The sequence below is a fragment of the Lepidothrix coronata genome, unplaced genomic scaffold, assembly GCF_001604755.1.
Source record: "Lepidothrix coronata isolate B3197 unplaced genomic scaffold, Lepidothrix_coronata-1.0 Scaffold12, whole genome shotgun sequence".
Lineage (NCBI taxonomy): Eukaryota > Metazoa > Chordata > Aves > Passeriformes > Pipridae > Lepidothrix > Lepidothrix coronata.
This window is the reverse complement of record NW_016690192.1, coordinates 6,882,902-6,904,070: the sequence shown is the minus strand read 5'-3', so window position 1 is coordinate 6,904,070 and position 21,169 is coordinate 6,882,902. Positions and strand designations below refer to the sequence as shown.

Below are 21,169 nucleotides of genomic sequence, written 5' to 3'. Positions count from 1 at the left end.
GAATCAGCATTTGAATATCTAGGATATAAAGTTATCTCTACATTCTGTATCCTTAAGGACAACATAGATTATCCACACTGGAAGACCATGTGTATCATACTACCCAATGGCTTCATCCCTGAACTCAAACAGCAGGTCTTTACCTATAAAATTAAACACGTTTTGGTGTCATCTATCAAACCCAATCCTGTGCCATCCGTGGTAGGACACGACTCTGGAGTTTCCCTCTCCCCTCCCTCTGCCCTACCATGGTCAGATCAGAGCAGAGGCAGCAGCAGCTCCATCTGCTTATTAAAATGCAACACTAGTTGACAACAGACTGGAGAAGGTGCAGAGGTAGCACCATGAAATCACTCAAGCGAAAGAACGTTTTAGGGACTCATCAATTTTTAAATGAAAATTTCAGTTCATGCACACCTTAGAATGAAAACAATCAAGCACAATACCAAATTTTCCATTCTTTCCCCTCCCTTTCCCCACAGCCCCAATTACCAAGTGTCGTGAGGGTGCGCTGTCAGATCGAAATCTGACCGGGAAAGATCAGAAAAGAAAATATTCACTAAACAACCTGACAATGCCACAGCTCCAGGAACATGCATCCCCTTAATGCTCCCATTCAGCAGCTGCTTTTGACCAAGGTAAAATCACCACTTTCAAGCTCTTCTGCCCACCAGAACTGCTCTGATCCGGACAAACCCATGGAATACTCACCAAATCCACGAATGACGGCGATTAGGTAAAATATTAATATTTAACATCTTCCAAGATGAGACTTCTCTTCTACTTGTCCGAAAATATTCAGTACATTTCCTGCTTATTCCAAACTTGTATCTTTCTGAAGTTGTATCAGTGGCACGGAGATGTTTCCAGGAGTTTTTATTCTTTGTGATTACATGTCAACTCCCATTGCAGGGTGGATGTCACTTTATATACGAATGCAAATGACTTGGCAATCAAAATGTGAGGGTGCATGTGGAACAGCCTCTACGGACTCCCATATTTCTTCATTTCTAGCAGAAGAAAGAAAAAATAAATCTATTTCTGGCAAAACCCTGACTGCAGTTTCCTGCTCTCATTTGTATAATCCCTTCCAGTGATCCTGAGACGGGGAGGGGGGGGGAAGGCAAGGCTTTTCAAAGCTGGAGAAACATCCCCTTTTTCCTGTTTATCCTTTCCAGGTCATATCCCTCGTTCATTCAGCACCTTCACAGCTGAATCAAAGTTTTCTGATGCTGCAGAAACTCCGCTCCCGGGTCCCTCCTGTGTAACCCAGGGATGGTATTCCTGGGGTGACAGGGGTGCAGGCAGCTACGTGGGGACACAGGTCCCCATCCAGCTGAGGGGTTACAGGCAGGAGGGAGCAGGTCGCTGTGGAAAAAGGCCTGGCTTATCCATCCCACCAAACCAGAAGCAGCAGCAAAGCTCTCCGAGGGTTTCCAGCTCCCTGCCAGGGGTCATTCTGCACGGAGAGGGGAGTGCTCTGCGCTACTCCCGCCACTCGGGACTGGGGCTGTGTCCCTGGGTGGGATCCCTACTGCCTCTCCAGCCCTCCCTAGCCCGGCTCGAGGTGCTATGCCTGCAGGAGAATCCCCGGAGCAGGTACCTCCGCAGCTGCGACCTCGCCCCGATGAGCGACAGCAGATTTGTGAATCTCTGCATAAAATGGAATTTTACAAGATTTACATCTAAATCCCGCCGCTAAACATCAAACCCGGCACAGCTCCCTGGTGCATCCCGACGTCAGGGGGTGGGTGGTGGGGAGCAGCTCCCAAAATCCTGCCCCCACCACGCACCTCCGCCGGAGCCCGAGCTGGGGACGCGCAGCCGGGGAGGGGATCCAGGGATAAAGGGAGGGCTGGAGAAACAGAGGAGAATGAAAGCGCTTCCAGCGGCGACAGTGCCATGGATTGGGAAGGCTGGAAGGGATCTGCCCACGCGTCCCTGCCCAGGCTGCACCTCCGCCCACCCGCACCTTGCGGGGGCGAGGGAGGGGGACGCTAATGGGGCCGGGCTGGATGCGGCACTTCCTTCTGCTTGGGAAACAAAAAGTTCAATGTCAAGGAATGCGCAGGAGGGACCGGCAAATTTTGCCTTCACTGGATTTTTTTTCCTGCCGCTGAAGTCTCCAGACATTTCACCTTGACAACCAAGGGAAGGGATTTTATCATCAGCTGAAATCAAAGGCATCGGCAAACCTCTAAATGGGATTTCTATAGGTGAGGTATAAATGGGATTTCTATAGGTGAGGTATAAGTGGGATTTCTATAGGTGTAAAATGGGCTTTACAGTTCATCAGAGGCATAAGTGATGCATAACATTCCCTACCCACAGGGAGAGGGTGCCCAAAGCAGCAGGAGGGGCCAGCACAGAACCAGCAGCCCAGGGCACAGAGCAGGGAATTGCATCCCACAGCTCTCTGAGGATCCACAGACCAAGACCTGAAACCTGCCAGCCCACCCCGCCCTGCAGTTAACTCCCAACTGGAAAGGGAATGAGGAACTGTTTTAGTAATTAAGATGTCAAATCCAATTTCAAAATACATGGAAAGGGGGAGACTGGCAGCATCATTCCATCCAAACTCAAACTCCTGTCACCTGCACCGACAGTCAGAGCTGAGAAAAGAGTCTTCCAGACTGAAAGAACTGTGAGCTTCTCTTCTGTAATTGTAGATGAAACATGAAACCATATTTGTATTCTATTGACATAAATTAAAAAAAAGAATAAAAAAGGAGCAACTTAGAAGTATAAGAAGAAAGTGAAGCCAGAGTACAGATAACCAATACACTGACAGTTTGCACCTCTCTTTTGCTTTGCTGCACCTCCACTTGTGGTAATTTGGTTTGAAAGGACCCAGTTTTACACAGAGTGGCGAATGATTTTGTGTAGACCACAGAATGATGCATCTTATATAAGAAAAAGGTCCCCAAACATACATGGATGGACATAAATATATACATACACAGACATGCAAATCATAGAAACCCAAACTGGTTTGGGTTGGAAGGGACCCTAAAGCTCATCTCATTCCACCCCCTGCCATGGGCAGGGACACCTTCCACTATCCCAAGTTGCTCCAAGCCCCATCCAACCTGGCCTTGGACACCTCCAGGGATGGGGCAGCCACAGCTTCTCTGGGCAGCCTGTGCCAGGGCCTCACCACCCTCACAGGGAAGAATCTCTTCCCAATATCCCACCTAACCCTGCCCTCTGGCAGTGGGAAGCCATTCCCTGTGTCCTGGTACTCCCCTCTCCATGACTGGGACAAAAAAAACCCCAGGATGTCCCTCTGGAATGAATATCTGCCATGTTGGCCACAAACATTATCTGCATTCTTCTTGGTGAAAAAATCAAAATTAATTCCCTGCTAATTTGGAAACAAACAGTTCTGGGCACTGTTGCTTCTTTTCTATCCCACCACACTGAGACTGTGCATTTTCCCTCCCCATTCCCATTTTTATGGCGTCTCCCTTCACGAGTGTGACCTTTCCCTTCATCCAGCATCCTGAACTTGATGTGGTTAATTGCAGGGAACAAGGCAGTAATCAAACAGTGGCTGGGTGGGAAGGATAATAACTCATTCTCTTGGTTTTTTCTCCTAGAGCTTCTCAGACAGTTGAATAATTATCCTCCACTAAAGACCCAACTGAAAAACCAGCAATTGCAGTATCAACATGACATAAATGAATGTAACTCTCAGGGCTGTGATCAGAACCCACTGCTCCCTCACTTCTGGGCCTGTGCACCACTGAGCACCCTCCCTCCTACTCCCACACACTTCAAAAAACCATCAAATTGTTCATTTTGATCTTCAGCCACATCTACATATTTAATGTATTTATTAATTAGCGGCTAAAATGGCTTTGTAAGCCCTAGTAATGATTAGCCCTACTCCCACCGGGCCCTCCTGGCAGCCCCAGTACTGATGCTCCTCCAGGGAAACTTCAACTGTTTTGTGAAAGATTGCACAGACTCTTCAAAAAACTGGAAAACCAGCCCAGAATGTTTATTTTTTTCCACATCTTTCAGCAAAGTTACATAATGCAGCTCTTGCACAGCCGACCCTGCTCTCCTGCTGCCTTGAAACACTCCAGGCCCTTCAGCACCTCGGTACCTTTATTCCCTCAATCAACAGCAGGTTGCTGTGAAGGCTCAGGAATGTTCCCTGCCCTTGGAAGGCACAGCCTGAAAAATATCAGCTGATATTTTGGATATTTTGAGACAAACCAGAAGTGTGGTGTATAAAAATAATCATGTTGGATGTTCTCTCTTTCCAGTTTTAAGACTCTACACTTATGCAAGAGTATTTTGGGGGTTTCACCCCAAATAAATAAGCACTAAATGTTCAGAGGCATAATTTGTGTCTCTCCTCCTTGCTACTAGTGAAATAATCAGGATAACCTGCAAACATCCCAGCTGATAATCGAAAAGCATGAAAACCACCTCAAAAAGGACTTCTCCCATGCTGTTCATGGGATCTTATTGTCTGTTTTGTACAGCAGCATCGACCCTTTCCCCAGTATTTAAATTGTTGGGGTTTTTTGTCACATGCCACAGCCACAGGCTGCTCTGTGGAGCACAAAGGTATTTATTGATTTGGGAGGGATGCATTGCTTAAGCTCCAAAGCAGATCCTCAGCCATGCAGCAGCTTTTCATTCATTCCTTCTCTCTGGCCACACTGATTCAGAATGATCAAATACTAATTTGCAATTGTAATTTCCTTCCCCCTCCCAAACAAGCTGCCCAAGAGCTCCAGGAGCATTAAATTGCCAACCTTTACATTAAACAACACTATTTTCCATCTAATACTGAAAAATATACTTAATTAAGAAATGAGATCATAAAACATAGACCCACTCGACATAATTAGCTCATCAAACAAAATTTTCAGATAATCTGTTTTTCCTGAATTCTGGAATTCTATTCAGCAAATAATAAGCTGTCCTTGCTCTAAGGTGACTTGAAACCTTCAGGTTTGGGGTGCCAGGAAATTACCGGCTCCAAAACCTGGGTCTCCTGCAGACTCTTCTGCAAAATGTATGTGCCAGAGACCTCTCAGGGATACCAGGGTAGGATGAGCCAGGTGTTGGACTGCAGAAGGTGCATGTTCATTTGGGACAGGATCACAGAACGTCCTGCCAATGCAGATGAGGCTGTTTCATTGTCAACTCAACTATTGGGGCCTCATTTTCCCCCTGGTGCAGTCCCTGCCCCTCTGCCAGGGGTGTTTTAGAGATGCTGAAAGTGAGTCATTGAATCATTGAATCCCAGAAGGGTTTGGGTTGGAAGGGACCTTAAAGCTCATCTTGTTTCACCCCCTGCCACAGGCAGGGACACCTTACACTAGACCAGGTTGCTCCAAGCCCTGTCCAACCTGGCCTTGGACACTTCCAGGGATGGGGCAGACACAGCTTCTCTGGGTAACCTGTGCCGGGGCCTCACCACCCTCACAGGGAAGGATTTCTTCCCAATATCCCACCTAAGCCTGCCCTCTGGCAGTGGGAAGCCATTCCCTGTGTCCTGCCCCTCCAGGCCCTTGTCCAAAGTCCCTCTCCAGCTCTCTTGGAGCCCCTTTAGGCACTGGAAGGGCTCTAAATTTTCCCTGGAGCCTTCTCCAGGTGAATACCCGCAGCTCTCCCAGCCTATCTCCAGAGCAGAGGGGCTCCAGCCCTCAGAGCATCTCCATGGCCCCTCTGGACTCGCTCCAGAATGATGGGCTTCCTCATGTTGTCTTACAGTCACACTGGTCTCAGTCTACAGAGCTCTGGGTAAATACTGCATGGAGATGGCACAAACACTTGATGTTTTCTAAAAATGGCATCGCTAAAAGTCATTTGGCAGCAGGAAACTGCAGCTTCTGGAGCGATGCTCTCAACTTACCCTCAGTCTGTCCTCCACAATCACAAACCTGAAGTGCCCCCCAGGACGATTTGTCTTTTCAAAGCAGACACTTCACCTCCATCTTTCTCACCAACACTTTCCTTATCCTCTTCCCATAAATAAAACCATGTTTTCAGACGGGTACCACTCAAGCCAAAGAACTTAATGTGGAAGAGGAGGCGTTTCAAAGCAAACAGTTCACACAAAGGGGCTAAATACGAGAGACAGAGCCCAGAGGGCCACCAGCGATGTACCAGACTGGGGTGGGTAAGTGGGAGAGAGTCAGAGAGAGCCTGTACAAGAAGCAGAGGAAACTGAAACAAGGAAAAAAAAGAAGGAAAATCATCTTGCTGATCCTCCATCCACTCTGCAACTTCCCAGCGAACGCTCCTGACAAGTTTCCAACAGAACACAGAACATAACAAAATGAATCAACAACAGCAGCTGGTTTGAGCAAACCGAGCGCCGCCTTCTCCACAACCATCTCCAAGGGGTCTCAGCACTCACTTAGTTGGCAATTAATTAGTGGGAGAGTTTTTATCTATTTTATATCAACAGCATATATATGATGACATCTTTACAATACACATTTATGGGGAGCACACCAAAACCTCAGCGCTGGAAAGGAGCCGCACACAGAAGTGCCTGCACTGAGCAGGTTTCCATCTGGATTAGATTTTGATCTCCCATTTTATTGCATCTTTAGGGAGGTTTAATTTTATGTTCCACTTTGGCTACTTCCAACCTCTAAAGCTTTTGCAAAGCAATTTGTGCAGAAGCTGCTGCAGGGGATGTGAGTTCCCACAGCAAGTGACTACAGCAAACCTCAGCACCATTTATCTGATGGAAACACAAACTACCAGAAACTTTATCCCTGAAAGGAGATTTATTTACTCTTGATGCTCCACATTTTTGGAAAGCAGTTGCTGTATTACCTCAGTTAGGGAAGGAGCACTGATGGTTCCTCTCTGGATGAAACTAAATGAAATAACAGGGGAAAAGTGCTGTAATTCATAGAATCACAGAATCATTCAGGTTGGAAAAGGCTTCCAAGATCATCATGTTCAATCTGTGCCTGATCCCCACCTTGTCACCCAGCCCAGAGCACTGAGTGCCACGTCCAGTCGTTCCTTGGACACCTCCAGGGAAGGGGACTCCACCACCTGCCTGGGCAGCCCCTTCCAATGTCTAACCACCCCTTCTGTGAAGAAATTCCTCCTGATGTCCAATCTGAACCTCCCCTGGCACAGCTTGAGGCTACTTCCACTTGTCCTGTCCCTTTTTCCCTGGGAGCAGAGCCCTACCCCCACCTGGATTCACCCTCCTGTCAGAGAGTTGGAGAGAGCAAGAAGGTCCCCCCTGAGCCTCCTATTCCCCGGGTTACAAATTCCTTGTGGATCAGAATACCATCACCTGTAAGCAGACTAATTATTAGGGATGAGACATCTCAGAGTAACACATGGAGCATCGTGAGGCTTCTCAAGCTTTCCAAGCTGTGACTCTGGGTCCCCTCTCCATCAGTGCAGCCATCTGGAAAAGCAGATGTCGAACAAACGCCCAACGCCGGCACGCTCTTCCATCTTCCCACTCCCTGCTGCAGGCCAGAAGAAAATCTGAGCCCCACACCAGGCTTGGTGTTTCCTGGATGAGTAATAAACCCCCACAAACACAGCCCTGGGCTCTGACGTGGTGCTTTTAGCTGTCAGCATCTAAAACTGGACTCGGATCCATAAAGAAACGGATCTCCAGACGTGATCCAAGGATCAGAGTGATGGGTGGGAAGGCACTCAACAGCCATGAGCCTTCTTGGCTTCCCTAGACTTCATCCACAGCACTGGTTTATAAGGAATGAAATAACTGCCTCTGTGACATAGGTTATAATATCCTGACTCAACATTTTTTCCGTGTCTCCAACCCTTGAAACCGTAGTTCTCAAGAGCTTTCACATCTCCTTGAGTGAAGAAGGGGTATTTTTACATGATGGCATTTTGTGTTAAAACAAGCAGATGACAATTTCAGCACAGTACTTAAGGAGCTATTTCCTGACAGGAGACAGGGGAAGCAGCAGTTTCCTCAGGCACTCAGATTGCTCCTTTCTGCTCTCTCCCCTAATGTTAACTCCCATCATGCTCTCAAGTTCCTTTGAGTACAACTCCATCTGCATGAAAATATTTTAAAATATTTCCTATTACATCTGATTTCGTGACAGGGAGGAAGACCCAGAACAGGCAGGAAAATTTAATCACATTCTCCACAGGCTTCCTCACTTAAGCAAGTGCTCTACATCCACCATGACCATGACAATCCCAAGTGAACCCCATCAGGAGAAGCTTCCAAATCTTTGCAAATGTACCACTTAGCACTTGTTTGGAGGTGAAATGGCCACTACCATCTCCTGAAAGCTGGCTGGTCCCAGCACAGCCTCTCACCCGTCTCCAGGTGTCACATTCTTGGAGCAGCCAAACAGAGGGAACACAAGGACACAACCACCTGGGGCAGGACAGAGGGAAGGGTCTACAGATCTAAGGACAAAGCTCTTCATCTACCCTTAGCAAATACTACAATCCCTGATTTTCACTCTAAAGATGATAATACAATGTCTTGAACCATGAAAGATTGAGAATCTTCAGTTTCTCCAACCCCTTCTGAAAACTAAGACATCTAAAACAATACTGAAAACTGACCTATGTTGAGATTTTGTTTAATACATCATTTGGATGATGAGGTTGGATGATGCTTGGAGCAACTTGTCTAGTGGGAGGTGTCCCTGCCCATGGCATGGGGTAGGACAAGATGAGCTGTAAGGTCATTCCCAACCCAAACCAGTCTGTGATTCTATTTCTTTGGAATACTGAAACTCCCCTCTCAATTATGTATTACATTTCTGTAACAAAAAGTAACTTATATTGACAATAGTTATTTTTTCATATTCATAACTCTCATTTCAACTTCCAGCAGCAAACTATCACACATCTCTATGCACCCATCCAAGCCAGGAGATGCTGGCCTGCTCAAAATTGTGAATTCAGAACTGCTCTAATTTTTAAATAATTTGAAAACACCAAATGTGCCAGAACATTTCCCAAAGTCAGCTGTCCATTTAATGGCTTTGCCATTAAAAGCCTGTGACAGAGAACAGCTCACAGAAATACAGGCAGCAGCACAGGGCAATAGTTTGCTCTGAGCCAGGACCAGGGTAAGCTCCAGGGGGGCTCAGGTTTGCTGTGGGTACTTCTACCTCTTCTCAGGACAGACATGGACGTGTTGGAGTGAGTCCAGAGGAAGCAGTAAGATGATCAGAGTGATGGAGAAGCTCTGCTCTGAGGAAAGGATGTGAGAGTTGGGATTGTTCAGCCTGGAGAAGAGAAGCTTTGGGTCACCTAATTGTGGCCTTCCAGGACCTGAAGGGGCCAACAAGAAAGATGGAAAGAGACTATTTACAAGGTACTGGAGGGACAGGACAAGGGAGAATGGCTTCCCACTGCCAGAGGGCAGGGTTAGGTGGGATATTGGGAAGGAATTCTTCCCTGTGACGATGGTGAGGCCCTGGCAAAGGTTTCCCAGAGAAGCTGTCACTGCCCCATCCCTGGAAGTGTCCAAAGCCAGGTTGGATGGGGCTTTGGTGCAACTTGGTCTAGTGGAAGGTGTCCCTGCCTATGGCAGGGGGTGGAACTAGAAGATTTTGAAGGTCCCTTCCAATCCCATTCTGGGATTCTATGCTTCTATGAAATGGATATGTATGTATTAAACTATGTGCAATGTCATCTCTTTTTCAAAATGTTGTCATAATGCCAAACTTCAGTAGCATAAATGCATGTTTTCTGTGGGGCTTTGGCAGAGCTCACACTCTTGGATAGCGAGATTCCCTGGTTGTCTGCAAAGCCTTTACTGGGAAAACTCACAAATTTCACCTTGTTCAGAGAGAATGATGCTTTGGGGACTGTTAAATCCTGAGTCCAACCCCATGGGAGAACCAGTGAGGTGGGTGAAGTGTGTTGGTGCTGTAACACACACTGGCATCCCCCAAGGCTGGCCTACCCTGGGAATTCAATGCTTTTCCACTGCTGGAAATAATAGCAGGGAAATGAGCATTACCTGGGCAAACACCTTCTGATGGAAGAGCCTTCAGGGCTCCTCTAAATGGCAGGTGGGGGCACCTGCTCACCTGAAGCTGATTCTCATTCTGTCTTTGAAACTGCTCTGCTGGGAATAGAAATAGATATTCCTTCAAATTCTGTCTGGTTATACCTGTTTTCCAAGTAGGTTCAATCCAGACAATAAACTTAAAAAATAAAAAATAATAATGACTTTACAAAGTCCCTCTCCAGGTCTTATGGAGCCCCTTCAGGGCTTCCTGGATGACCTGTGGTATATGATGAAAAAGAACAGTTTGAAGTCCTTTGAGAGACTTACTCATGAATCTCAGAATAGTCCCCGTCGCAGCTCGGCATCGTGAGTAGATATATTTAACTGTTACTCCTTATCACTTACGTTCCCTACCCTCTAAATATCATCTCAGGAACAGGGAGAAGACAAGCTCTTTCTAAAGGTTTCCAAAACCCCCTCCAGTCACACAAAAAACTTTTGGACTTTGGCATCTGGACTCTTTCCAATTTTCTTGCCCATTAGTACAGTTTTCAAGCCAATTTTTATTGTTCCCATTTCTCTGACAAAACTAATTTTCAGAAAAATGGGCAAGGAATTAGGAAACATCTCCCCTTGGCACAGCTCTGCCCTTCTTCATATCTCATCTGCTAAAGGCAGACTTGTTACACTTGACAGCAGAGACCCATAAAAATATATCTACCCAAAATTGTGACATCCTGGACTGGTTTGGCTTGGAAGGGACCCTAAAGCTCATCTTTTTCCACCCTCTGCCATGGGCAGGAACACTTTCCACTATCCCAGGTTGCTCCAAGCCCCATCCAATCCAACCTTGGGACACTTCCAGGGTTGAGGCAGCCACAGCTTCTCTGGGCAACCTGTGCCAGGGCCTCACCACCCTCACAGCCAAGAGTTCCCAATATCCCATCTAAACCTTCTCTCTTTCAGTTTAAAACCATCAGCCCTTGTCCTCTCATTATCTGCCCATTTAAAAAGTGTAAAACCACACTGACTTTCTTTATCTAACTTGGAAACGAAAGCTCCACGTAAAAGTAGAGCTGCAATATGAATTAGCAGGTGTATGATTATATCTGCAGATGCTGCTGCTGCAGCACCACGTCTTCTTCCAGGATCACTTGTGACACCTGCACCAAAGTGGCCCCACTGAGCCAGGGTGATAACACCTGAGACACCACAACTGGTACACTGACACTACAAATTCCATGAACCCCACCAGCAATTTGAGAAAAACACAAGTTTTTCCCAGTTTCAGGAATACGCGAACCCAGGTGTTGTTAGAAAAAGGTTCCACCTCCCAACACTTCTCTCTCCCGGGAGCCTGGCGATGGCATTCTCTTACAGAAAACATTGGATGCAAGAGAAGTGCAGTGCATTTGTTTCCTTGGAAACAAACCCTTTCAACCTCCATCGTGCACACAATCTTAAGCAAAAGAAAACTCTGTAATTAGGCCCAAGGTCTGGTTATTTTTAGCCAGTAAGATGTTAAATCACAACTATTTTATTAGTAATAGAACCCAATGAAAACACATTTGTCTCAATTATCGGAGCAGTAAGTCTTCGTATCAACCCAAACAATAAACCCACTGAATTGTGCTAAGATATGTAATTGCTTGCCCATTTAAAAAGAATATAAATTGGTAGATTTGGATGCAGTTATGCTCTGCATCAGGGTTAAAAGAAAACCTCTAAGTGTCAAACAAATCTGAAACAATCAGGAGGTAACATTTATTCACTCACTGATGGTTGGACTTGATCTTGGAGGTTTTTCCTAACCTTAATGATTCTATAATTTAGGAGAGTTTAAAATCTTGAATAACCGTTAATATGCTGTTGGCACCTCTTGTAAACAACATTCGGCTTCAAAGGCTGAAGCACCTGCAAGTACCTTGTAAGGACTTTACTCCAGCTCCATAATTAGCACCAGCTTTTGGCCAAATACCGTTTGCTCTTCAATAAATCCTTGCATTAAACTCAACATAACATTCCTTGATTGACAGACCTTTCCCTGGAGGGATTTTAAAGCCATGTGGATGTGGCACGTGAGGACATGGGGCAGTGGTGGCCTTGGCAGTGCTGGGGAATGGTTGGATTCCATGGTCCCAGAGGGATTTTCCAACCTAAATGATTCCATGATTCCATCCACAATGTGAAAAGTTTGAGAACCAAAACCCCACAGTCAGAGAAAGTAGGTAGATTCTTTCACTAGAAACATAAATATGGCCTGAGGAACTGAGATAGAAGAAATTGGATAGTTTCACTGAAAACACATTGGCCAGATCTATTCTTCTTATGATTCCTTGGCAGTTTTAACTATAGAAAATCTCTATATCCTTTCAATTAAAAAGAAGCCAATTGAATTCTACAGAAAAAAAATCTGAAAATATAAATGGAAAATAGTTATTGATTAAATCTTACTATAAAACTGCTATTTTTTTCCTAAGAAATATTTTAAAGAATTATGGAATTATTTCTTCCATAAATCTGTAATTTTACATCATTCTCTAATTCTATTGTTAAGTTTTATACTTTTATAAATTATGGGGTATTTTTGCTGTGCACTCAACACAAAAATATTATTTCTGTAAATTCTACTACTGAGCTATTGGGGAAATAAATCTTTAAAAACAAGATTTCCAAAATGAAAAACAACATTAAAAACAAAATTAAAAAGAAGATAAAAAAATCCTTAAAAACAAGACTTACAAAATCCTAATCTCGTGTTTCAAACAGCAAAACTGAACCTAGGAGTGAAACTGCTTCACAGCCCTTAATTCATATTTGTTCTCTGGATATTCTCTCACTGGCTTTGGATAGATTTTCCTTTTCCTTGTATAAATGTTTCCAAATGAGAAAGATTTATTCTCTGACCACCACATCTTTTGGATTAAACATTACACTGCAGGGGTTTTTTTCCACCATAAATAGAGTGATTTTCAAGAAAAGGAAGTGTCACAACACTTGTGAGTTGAACCAGTTGAGCAAACAGAGGTACATCACAGAAAAGGGAATGTTAAGGTTTTTATGGATAAAGATAATTGTGTTTAATGTTGAATATGCACTTAAATTTCTCGCTGAAACAGTTTTATTCTCTTTGTGAGCAATGCACTGCTTTGAGAAGAATCATAGCTATGGAGAGGAGTCAGTGGATAAATCTGGAATGACCATTTGAGAATGCAAAGTTCTGTACTGAAACATTACATTTTCTTATGTGTCCAGACTGTACTTTAAAAGGAAGTAACTGCTGTAACTGGAACATGTGCTCTTGAATTATTCACATAAAATCAGAAGCAGATCATCTATTAGACTGGAGTGCCCAACCACCCTCTGGGGAAGAACCTTTTCCTAAGATGCAACCTAAACCTGCCCTGACACAACTTCAGGCCATTCCCTGGGGTCCTGTCCCTGGTCCCCACAGAGCAGAGATCAGTGCCTGCCCCTCCTCTTCCCCTCCCAAGGAAGTTGTAACTGCAGTGAGGTCTCCCCTCAGTCTCCTCCAGCTGAACAGACCAAGTGCCCTCAGCTGCTCCTCACACGGCTTCCCCTCAGAGCCCTTCCCCATCTTCATGTTACAGTCCTGCTTTACGTACAGTGTGTTGGGATCTCACTGCTTGAAGCAAGAAGTGGCAGGTAACCCAAAGTGATGACCTTCCCAAATGCCCAGATGTGACCATATAGGTGTCACCCACACACACAGAGCCCAGCTGAAATCCCAATTATTGCTGCACTGTGGGATATATCACTACTTTCCCCCAAAGACCAGCTTTGATATTAAATTCTCTTTCCATTCTGAAAGCAACTGGCACAACAACAGAAAATTCAGAGATGGTTCTAGTCCCCTAAAGGAGACAATTCAGGGCTGATAGATGACACTCCTTTGGCTGCCTAAGGAATGCTTCATTAGATGTGCAGCTCAGCTCCCACTGTTCACAGAGAAAAGATCCTCTTATTTAGAGTGGAGTTGGATCCTAATATCCTGTCTCCTCTCTCCATCTCCTCCTAAACAACGGCTGCACACAGCTCTGCACACTGCACAGGCACGATCTACCTGCTGAGACAGAAAATTGCCCCAGTTGTCACCGAATTACATAGGCTGGGAAGCAGCTGGTGTGAAAACCATCTTGTTGTGAATGATGGGATGCTGAGCTGCTTAATATTTGTCATTCCTCCAGTCTCTAGGGAATATCTGATTCTTTGCTGCCACAGCTGATTTCACATTACGGATGAAAAAGAAGGGAGGTCATGTTGGAAATCAAAGTCATGTATTTGTAGTGGAGGGCAATGTGGACCACAGAACCATCGCTTGTGGGAGCACAAGGAGCAAAACCAGTCTGTCTCACAATGGTTAAGCAACTGGAGTTGCCTCTCTTCCAGATATCAGGAAAAGGTTCTTTCCCCAGAGGGTGGCTGGGCACTGAACAGGCTTCCCAGGGCAGTGGTCATAGCACCAAGGCTGCCAGAGCTCAGGGAGCTTTTGGACAACATTCTCAGGGACATGGTAGCATTGCTGGGGTGTCCTGGGCAGGGACAGGAGTTGGACTCCATGATCCTTGTGGGTCCCTTCCAACTCAGCATATTACATGGCTCTTGCACATATGGACAGTTTTTCTGAGGTGATCCAAAAGCTCCACTAAAATCTCAAATGTGAAGATCTGAAAATGTGGAGGTTTCTCTACTCAAAAGAGCATTTCCAGGGGTGACAAGACTCAGTTGCAAGATTATCTCTGAACTTGGCAGAACAGAAACGTGGACTGAACCTGATTTTCTCTGAGCCCCCCACATAAGAAGCACATCTGGAAGAATGTTCTTCCAATTCTGGAAGAATTGGACAAAATGGTTTCTAGGCCAGTGAATGTACATTTTTTTTAATTTAAAGAGCAACTGGCAATGTTCTGTCTGCTATTAGCTGGAAATTGTATCGCGTTAACAGAATCAGCAACAAACAAATTGAATGTCATTTCTGCTCAAGAAAACAGTAACATATAGATTAATGTTCAGCTAATTGTACATGACAGTAATTCTACTGAGGGGGCTTCGAGTGACATTAGCAAGGCTGAGTGGGTTATTAATCTCACAGTAGCCCCTCCATGGGATTTCAGCTTCCCATGAATAATTCAGCTTTTTAAAAAAAAAATGCTTAATATGGATTTTATTCCAAATTTTTATTATGAATTTTCTCCTCCCTGCGTTCAAAACTGAGCCAGGTAATTTATTGTGCTTCCAGTTATATTATTCTCATGGCACACTAATTTTTAACTCTTTCTTTATCTGAGGGAAGCTAGTGCATTGAGTTGCCTTTGACTTCAATGAGATCTTGTTAGAATATCATGGAATCCTGGAATGGTTTGAGTTGGAAGGGACCTCAAAGCCCATCTCATTCCACCCCACAGCTTCTCTGGGCAACCTGTGCCAAGGCTTCATCACCCTCACAGGGAAGGATTTCTTCTCAATATCCCATCTAACCCTACCATCTTTTAGTGTAAGTATCTGGAAATCTATTCCAGAAAAACTGATCCATCAGCAATAGCTGAAGATCTGGCTGAAGGCAATTGCTGGGATAAACTCATATTTTTCTAAAATATAATGAAACTGAACTGGATCCATGTCTCCAGCACCCCAGCCAGCAGAAGGAGGACACACTGGAGCATTGAAACACTTGGTAATAAAAGCCTAGTTCTACTTTTGAAAATTTAACTCACCAAGACCAACTTTCCCACCCACACACATGAAATCCATCTTCCCAGAGACACAAATCATTTTAAAGCCCTGTTTTTGTTAATTGCCCTGGTAGCTCATTAAGAAGTTCATTAGGAATTTCATGAAGCTAAAAATTTAGCATCCATAAAATGTTACTGTTCTTTAATACATAAAACAAAATATGAATATTAAAAATGTTACTAAGAACAGGTCCTAAAAAGAATGTAAATTCAGAAGACTCAACTCCAAGCAACTGATCCACACAAATCTGCCAGTTTGCAATTTCTCTTTCACTGGAAATGTTTTCACCTGCCTCTTGTTCTATTTTTGCATCCATCCAAGAACACTGGACATAGTTCCCACCCTGCTGGGGTCCACAAATTGGGCTTCTCCAATCTGGCAGCTCCTCTCAGGAAAGCTCAACACATGGATCCCACTGAATGTGACAGTCACCCACACCTAACAGGGAAACCCCAGCCTGGAGCTGGAGACCCACTGTGTGGGCCAGTGTGTCCTAACTGTCCCCCCTACGGAAGGAGTTCCATAAAGAGCTGGAAGCCTGGAGGGACAGGACAAGGGGGAATGGCTTCAAACTGCCAGAGGGCAGGGTGAAATGGGATATTAGAGAGAAATTGTTCCCTGTGAGGGTGGGGAGGCCCTGGCAGAGTTTGTCCAGAGAAGCTGTGGCTGCCCCATCCCTGGAAGTGTCCAAGGCCAGGTTGGGTAGGGTTTGGAGCAACCTGGGCTAGTGGAAGGTGTCCCTGCCCATGGCAGGGATGGAATAAGATGGTCCTTAAGGTCCCTCCCAGCTCAAACTAATCTTGGATTCCATGATTCCAAGATGTATTTTCCTTGTGGAATTCCTGCACCTCTCCCCTCCACATGGGGGAACCACAGAGATCAACTTGCCCAAAGCCACAAGGCCCATGATGGAAGACTTCAAAACAGGGATCAGCTCCCTGCATCCTAATCAGATAATCCTTGAAAACTAGAAAGCAATTTGCTATAGCTACACTTTAACAACATTAACAGGTATTTTCAGTAAAATCTTGAATAAAATCTTCAATCAAACAAACACAATAATGAACCGTAACCTCTTCTATTTTTTGTTTGTGGCAATTTACTGGTATTAACATTCATTATTTCAAACATGAGTAATACACGAATATTAGAATCACATTAGGAAAGCATCAAAGTGACAGCAGCAGCAAAGGCATAACTCCTAAAACTAGACCCTGTTCTTTTATCATGAAGCAAAGCTCTTACTCTTTTCCATTGCAGCAAATGACATGTAAACTAGCATTTAATGTGAACTGGAAGGTGTGAGGTAAAACAAGAATTAAACAACACTTTAATCCTTAAAATAAACTCTATATGATATGGGAAAGCATAAATATTAATAAAACAGCTGGAAATGCACAAAGATGTGAGTTGATGTAAGGTGAGGAATTGGTTTATTGCAACAAAAATTAACTATCCTAATGTGTGCTGCATTTAAAATTCATTAATACCTATGAATGAACACAGCCAGAACTTCAGGCAATCCCATTTAATAAGTGCCAAGTAATATCAAAGAGTTCCTAAAATGTTGGTGTGAGTTAAGGCAGTTGAATAACAAGTGGTGGGAATTCATTTGATATGTCACAAAAGTGCTCCTCAAGCTGACAGGGTACAAAGCTGCCTTTTCTCTGTTGAGTAGTTTCCCTTATAGTAACAAAATATTTTCCAAATCAGCACCTAATCAGAGTTATGAAATGAAAAACTAAAGACTTCATCAGCGTATGGTGAAACCAGGCAATCCAGTGATTTTCTGGAGAAGCCTGAACACCCAACTTCAGTGGGAATGAACAGCCATTTCCTGCATATTAAAGGAAGATGCAACAACTTCCTTAAACTTTTCCAAGCATCCCTGCTGCTCTTGAATTCATGGCACTACATTGTTATTCTAAGCAAGACAAACTTTATAAGACAAACATTCAGATTCTTTTACAGGTCACATTTATTTTTCATGAGCACAGGTCATGGAAGAAGAAAGAGTGGACTTGATTGAGCAAGGATTCAGCACATTGAGCCAGCTCAAAAGTGAATCAAATTAAAGCTTCCAGACCTCTGAAATGATTTCTTCAAGGTTTGACTGCTTTCCCTGATGCCTAAACAGTAAATTCTGAGGTTGGAACATTGCAGGGTTATACAAATGAAAGATTTTCTCTGCAGAACAACATATTTTCATCTCTGTTACCGCAGCAAAAATAAGGCAGCAGGAAATAACGTTAAGGATTGTGAGGACAGAGCAGTGCCTGGACATCCCCAGGTTGAGGAAAACGCAAACTTTTATTTATATACTCCACTGCTCTTTGAAAGGAAACAGGGATCAATGACCTTTGAAGCTTTAATTTTAAAGACAGTAATACTGCTGAGAATGTTAAGCAATGTCTGGTGGTGGTTTGGCATTAAAAAAATACCAACCCTGGTCTTCAACTTGGCCTTCAACAGAGATAAATCAAAGGAAGCTTTTGGGAAGAGCCTGGGGGACATAGGCAGTTATCACATACGGTGCTCCAAGGGAACACCAGCAGTGCCTGGGAGTAGCAAGAGGCAAAGCAGTTGTTGGAAAATCTATCCCTCCCAAGTGGCAGGAGACCCAGCAGCCAGTTTTCCAAGAAGATAGGCTAGAATGAGGTGGGAGTCACTCTCCTCTGCCAGGTACAAGTGACAGGACAAGAGAAAAGGGCTTCAAGTTACACCAGGAGGGGTTTATGTTGGATATTAGGGAAAGTTTCTTCATGGAAAGGGTTGCGCAGCCCACAGGTTGCCCAGGGCAATGGTGGAGTCCCCATCCCTGGAGGGGTTTAAAAGCTATGCAGATGTGGCACTTGGGGACATGGGTCAGTGGTGGCCTTGGCAGTGCTGGGGGAATGGTCGGAATTAATGATCATAAACATCTTTTCCAACCTGAACAGTTCTGTGATTCCATGAATACCCACAGCTTTCTTCTCCCTTTTGTCACACACCTTCAAGAACTTCATTTGCTTAGGAAAACATATCTGACATTACCAGTCTCAAGTCCAGAAAGAAGAGTATGTTCAAGAGGAGGGAGGTGTCTTAGGAGGGGAGCTTTGCTGAGGAAGTCCAGCCTGTGGGTGAGTTAACATCCCCTTTCAAAAGAAATTTTATTTTATCAATTAGTGCAATTTAAAGTAGATTCATAATTACTCATCGTTAAGGCCCAGCACTAGTCCCATTCCATTCAGAACATCTGATAGCATCAGTCAGTGGTTCATCCCAACCCCAACACAGCCACCCAGCAGAGAGGGCAGGTCCATCCTATGGAAACCATTCCATAAAATCTTCGTATCTTTGTTTACTGCCTCTAAAGTTTTAAAAGAGTGACTGGTACAGTCTAAGCAGCAGCAACAATGGCTGAAAATGAGCCATTTGCACCCAGGCAGCCAAGTAACACCCAGTCTGAACATTCTAAATATGGCATTCACCGAGAAACCCGCAGTGACATCTGCGTGGGTGTCCTCACACGCTTGGTAAATAAAATCCCTTCCAAAGATCTCTCCACATGCCTCCAACAGAGACTGTTGAACAGGGAATTTGCTGTTGGGAAGTGAGTTCTGAGATTTGGTGGGATTCCACCAGGAAGCCATAAAACCTGTATTACTGTGCCTACCCCCCACAGGTACCTGCAGAGACAGAGCTCTCAGATAAAAATACACTGTTGAGCAGCAGCGGTGGCTAGATTTACCCAGTGAAAATCTAAATTGGGGTTTTATGGGTTATTTTTAAAGAAATTCTTTAGAGCTGGTGCCTGGCTTCCCCTCGTTCAAATCAAAAGAAATGCAAAACAAAACAAGCAACTAACTGGGATGTATCGGAATTAACACCATGGTGATAAAACCACAAGAAACTCAACTGCCAAAATGAGGCTTCAAAGCACAACAAGGAGCTTCCAGAAGAGATGGAAAAATATGTCCTAATTTTTGTACATAGGTGCTGTAATTATTTTTCCATGGAATTACATGGAATTACACAATCAGAATTCTCAACACAATCAAGATACAGTCATGGAACTTTCTGCTGGCCCAAAGCTCAATGTGCACAACAGATACCAAAACTGTAATTAAAACAAAACATGAAGATGAAAAAGAAACTCCACTTTCTGCAGTTTCCTGCTATGTGCAGCTCAGAAACAAATTCCCATGGATAACAGGAAAGAAATATTTCAAAAACTGGAATTCTACTACATTGTCATTGATTGAAAGAAAATGTAAGACCCAAAGAGAGAGGAAGAAGATAAATCCCTGGTTTGATCCAAGGTTGAGCTTGTGGGACCTTTTTCGTCCTGGGATTGGGGAACTTGACAGAACTTTTCCTTACATCCATGGCAACAACTCCAGGTGAGGAAGACTCTGGAATTTCCATCTATTGCTGCACAGACAAGAGTTGTGACTGCAAGGACTCCCTCCTTTGCTAGATTTGCATATTTTATTCACAGTTGTTCAGGTCTCCTCTGCACAAATGCAATGGGTGCCATCACAAAACTGTCCTCTTTGGGTGCAAAAATCTGGAGGGTTTTAGCCCTCTCCCTCCTGCTGCTCTCTGAAGCTTTTCACCTTGTGGAGCTGCACAGAAGCAGGGATTTTTGTTTGTTTTGCCAGTTAATTTTCTCCTGGATCAGCTGTGGTGTGGCTGACCATGAGGTGGCACTGGGAACACGTTACTGTCCCCTCTGGTGAGAACTCGGCCCAGCTCATAATGACCACGAACCTGCATCATCACTGACATGGAGCACCCCACAGCTGTGAAAGGAGATGTGATAAACTCTGTTCCTTTTATTCGAAGAGGAACAACACCCAGGCCAGACTTGTGACACTTTTAGACCTCAAACATCCTCACTCAAGCCCTTTTTCTGGGCAAGAGGTGTGAACTAGACTGAAACAATTATGTCCATGGCCATAGCTGTGACATTTATTAAATTGATGGAAAGCTTTTACAAACAGCAGGGTGATGGAATATTCCACAGCAATACTCCCTCATTTTTTGTATGCAGCAGGATTTGACAGCAGCCATTTAATACTCCCTCTAGGATTTTATTTTTTCTACTTGACTGCAAATTTTCCAAACCAAGAATTAAATGCATTCAGGGTTCCCCCTCCCCCCCAAATGCATGACAATGTCATGCTAAAAATCTATGAGTTCTTGTATTTAATTTTTAAACTGCATTTCAGGAAGAATTTCTTCCTGGAAAGGGTGGTCAGGCATTGGAAGGGGCTGCCCAGGGAGGTGGTGGAGTCTCCATCCCTGGAGGTGTCCAAGGAACGACTGGACGTGGCACTCAGTGCTCTGGGCTGGGGGACAAGGTGGGGATCAGGCACAGGCTGGACTCGATGGTCTGGGAGGGCTTTTTCAACCTCAAGGATTCTGTGATAGCAGGGGAGTGGAACAAGATGAGCTTTGACATCCCTC

The 21,169-nt window shown here is 44.4% G+C and overlaps 1 protein-coding gene across 4 annotated transcripts in view; it reads right to left on the bottom strand.

Moving 5' to 3' along the window:
• Positions 1-21,169, bottom strand: part of PDE4B (phosphodiesterase 4B) — a 174,557-nt gene that overhangs the window by 90,129 nt on the left and 63,259 nt on the right. Inside the window, exon 1 of one of the 4 annotated variants that reach the window (XM_017805477.1) lies at positions 712-817. The exons of the other annotated variants lie outside the window; for them this stretch is intronic. Within the exon in view, the coding sequence (XP_017660966.1) occupies positions 712-758 (47 nt within the window). The 5' untranslated portion in view covers positions 759-817. Of the gene's footprint in view, positions 1-711; positions 818-21,169 lie in introns of those variants that run through there. 4 annotated transcript variants of the gene reach the window in all.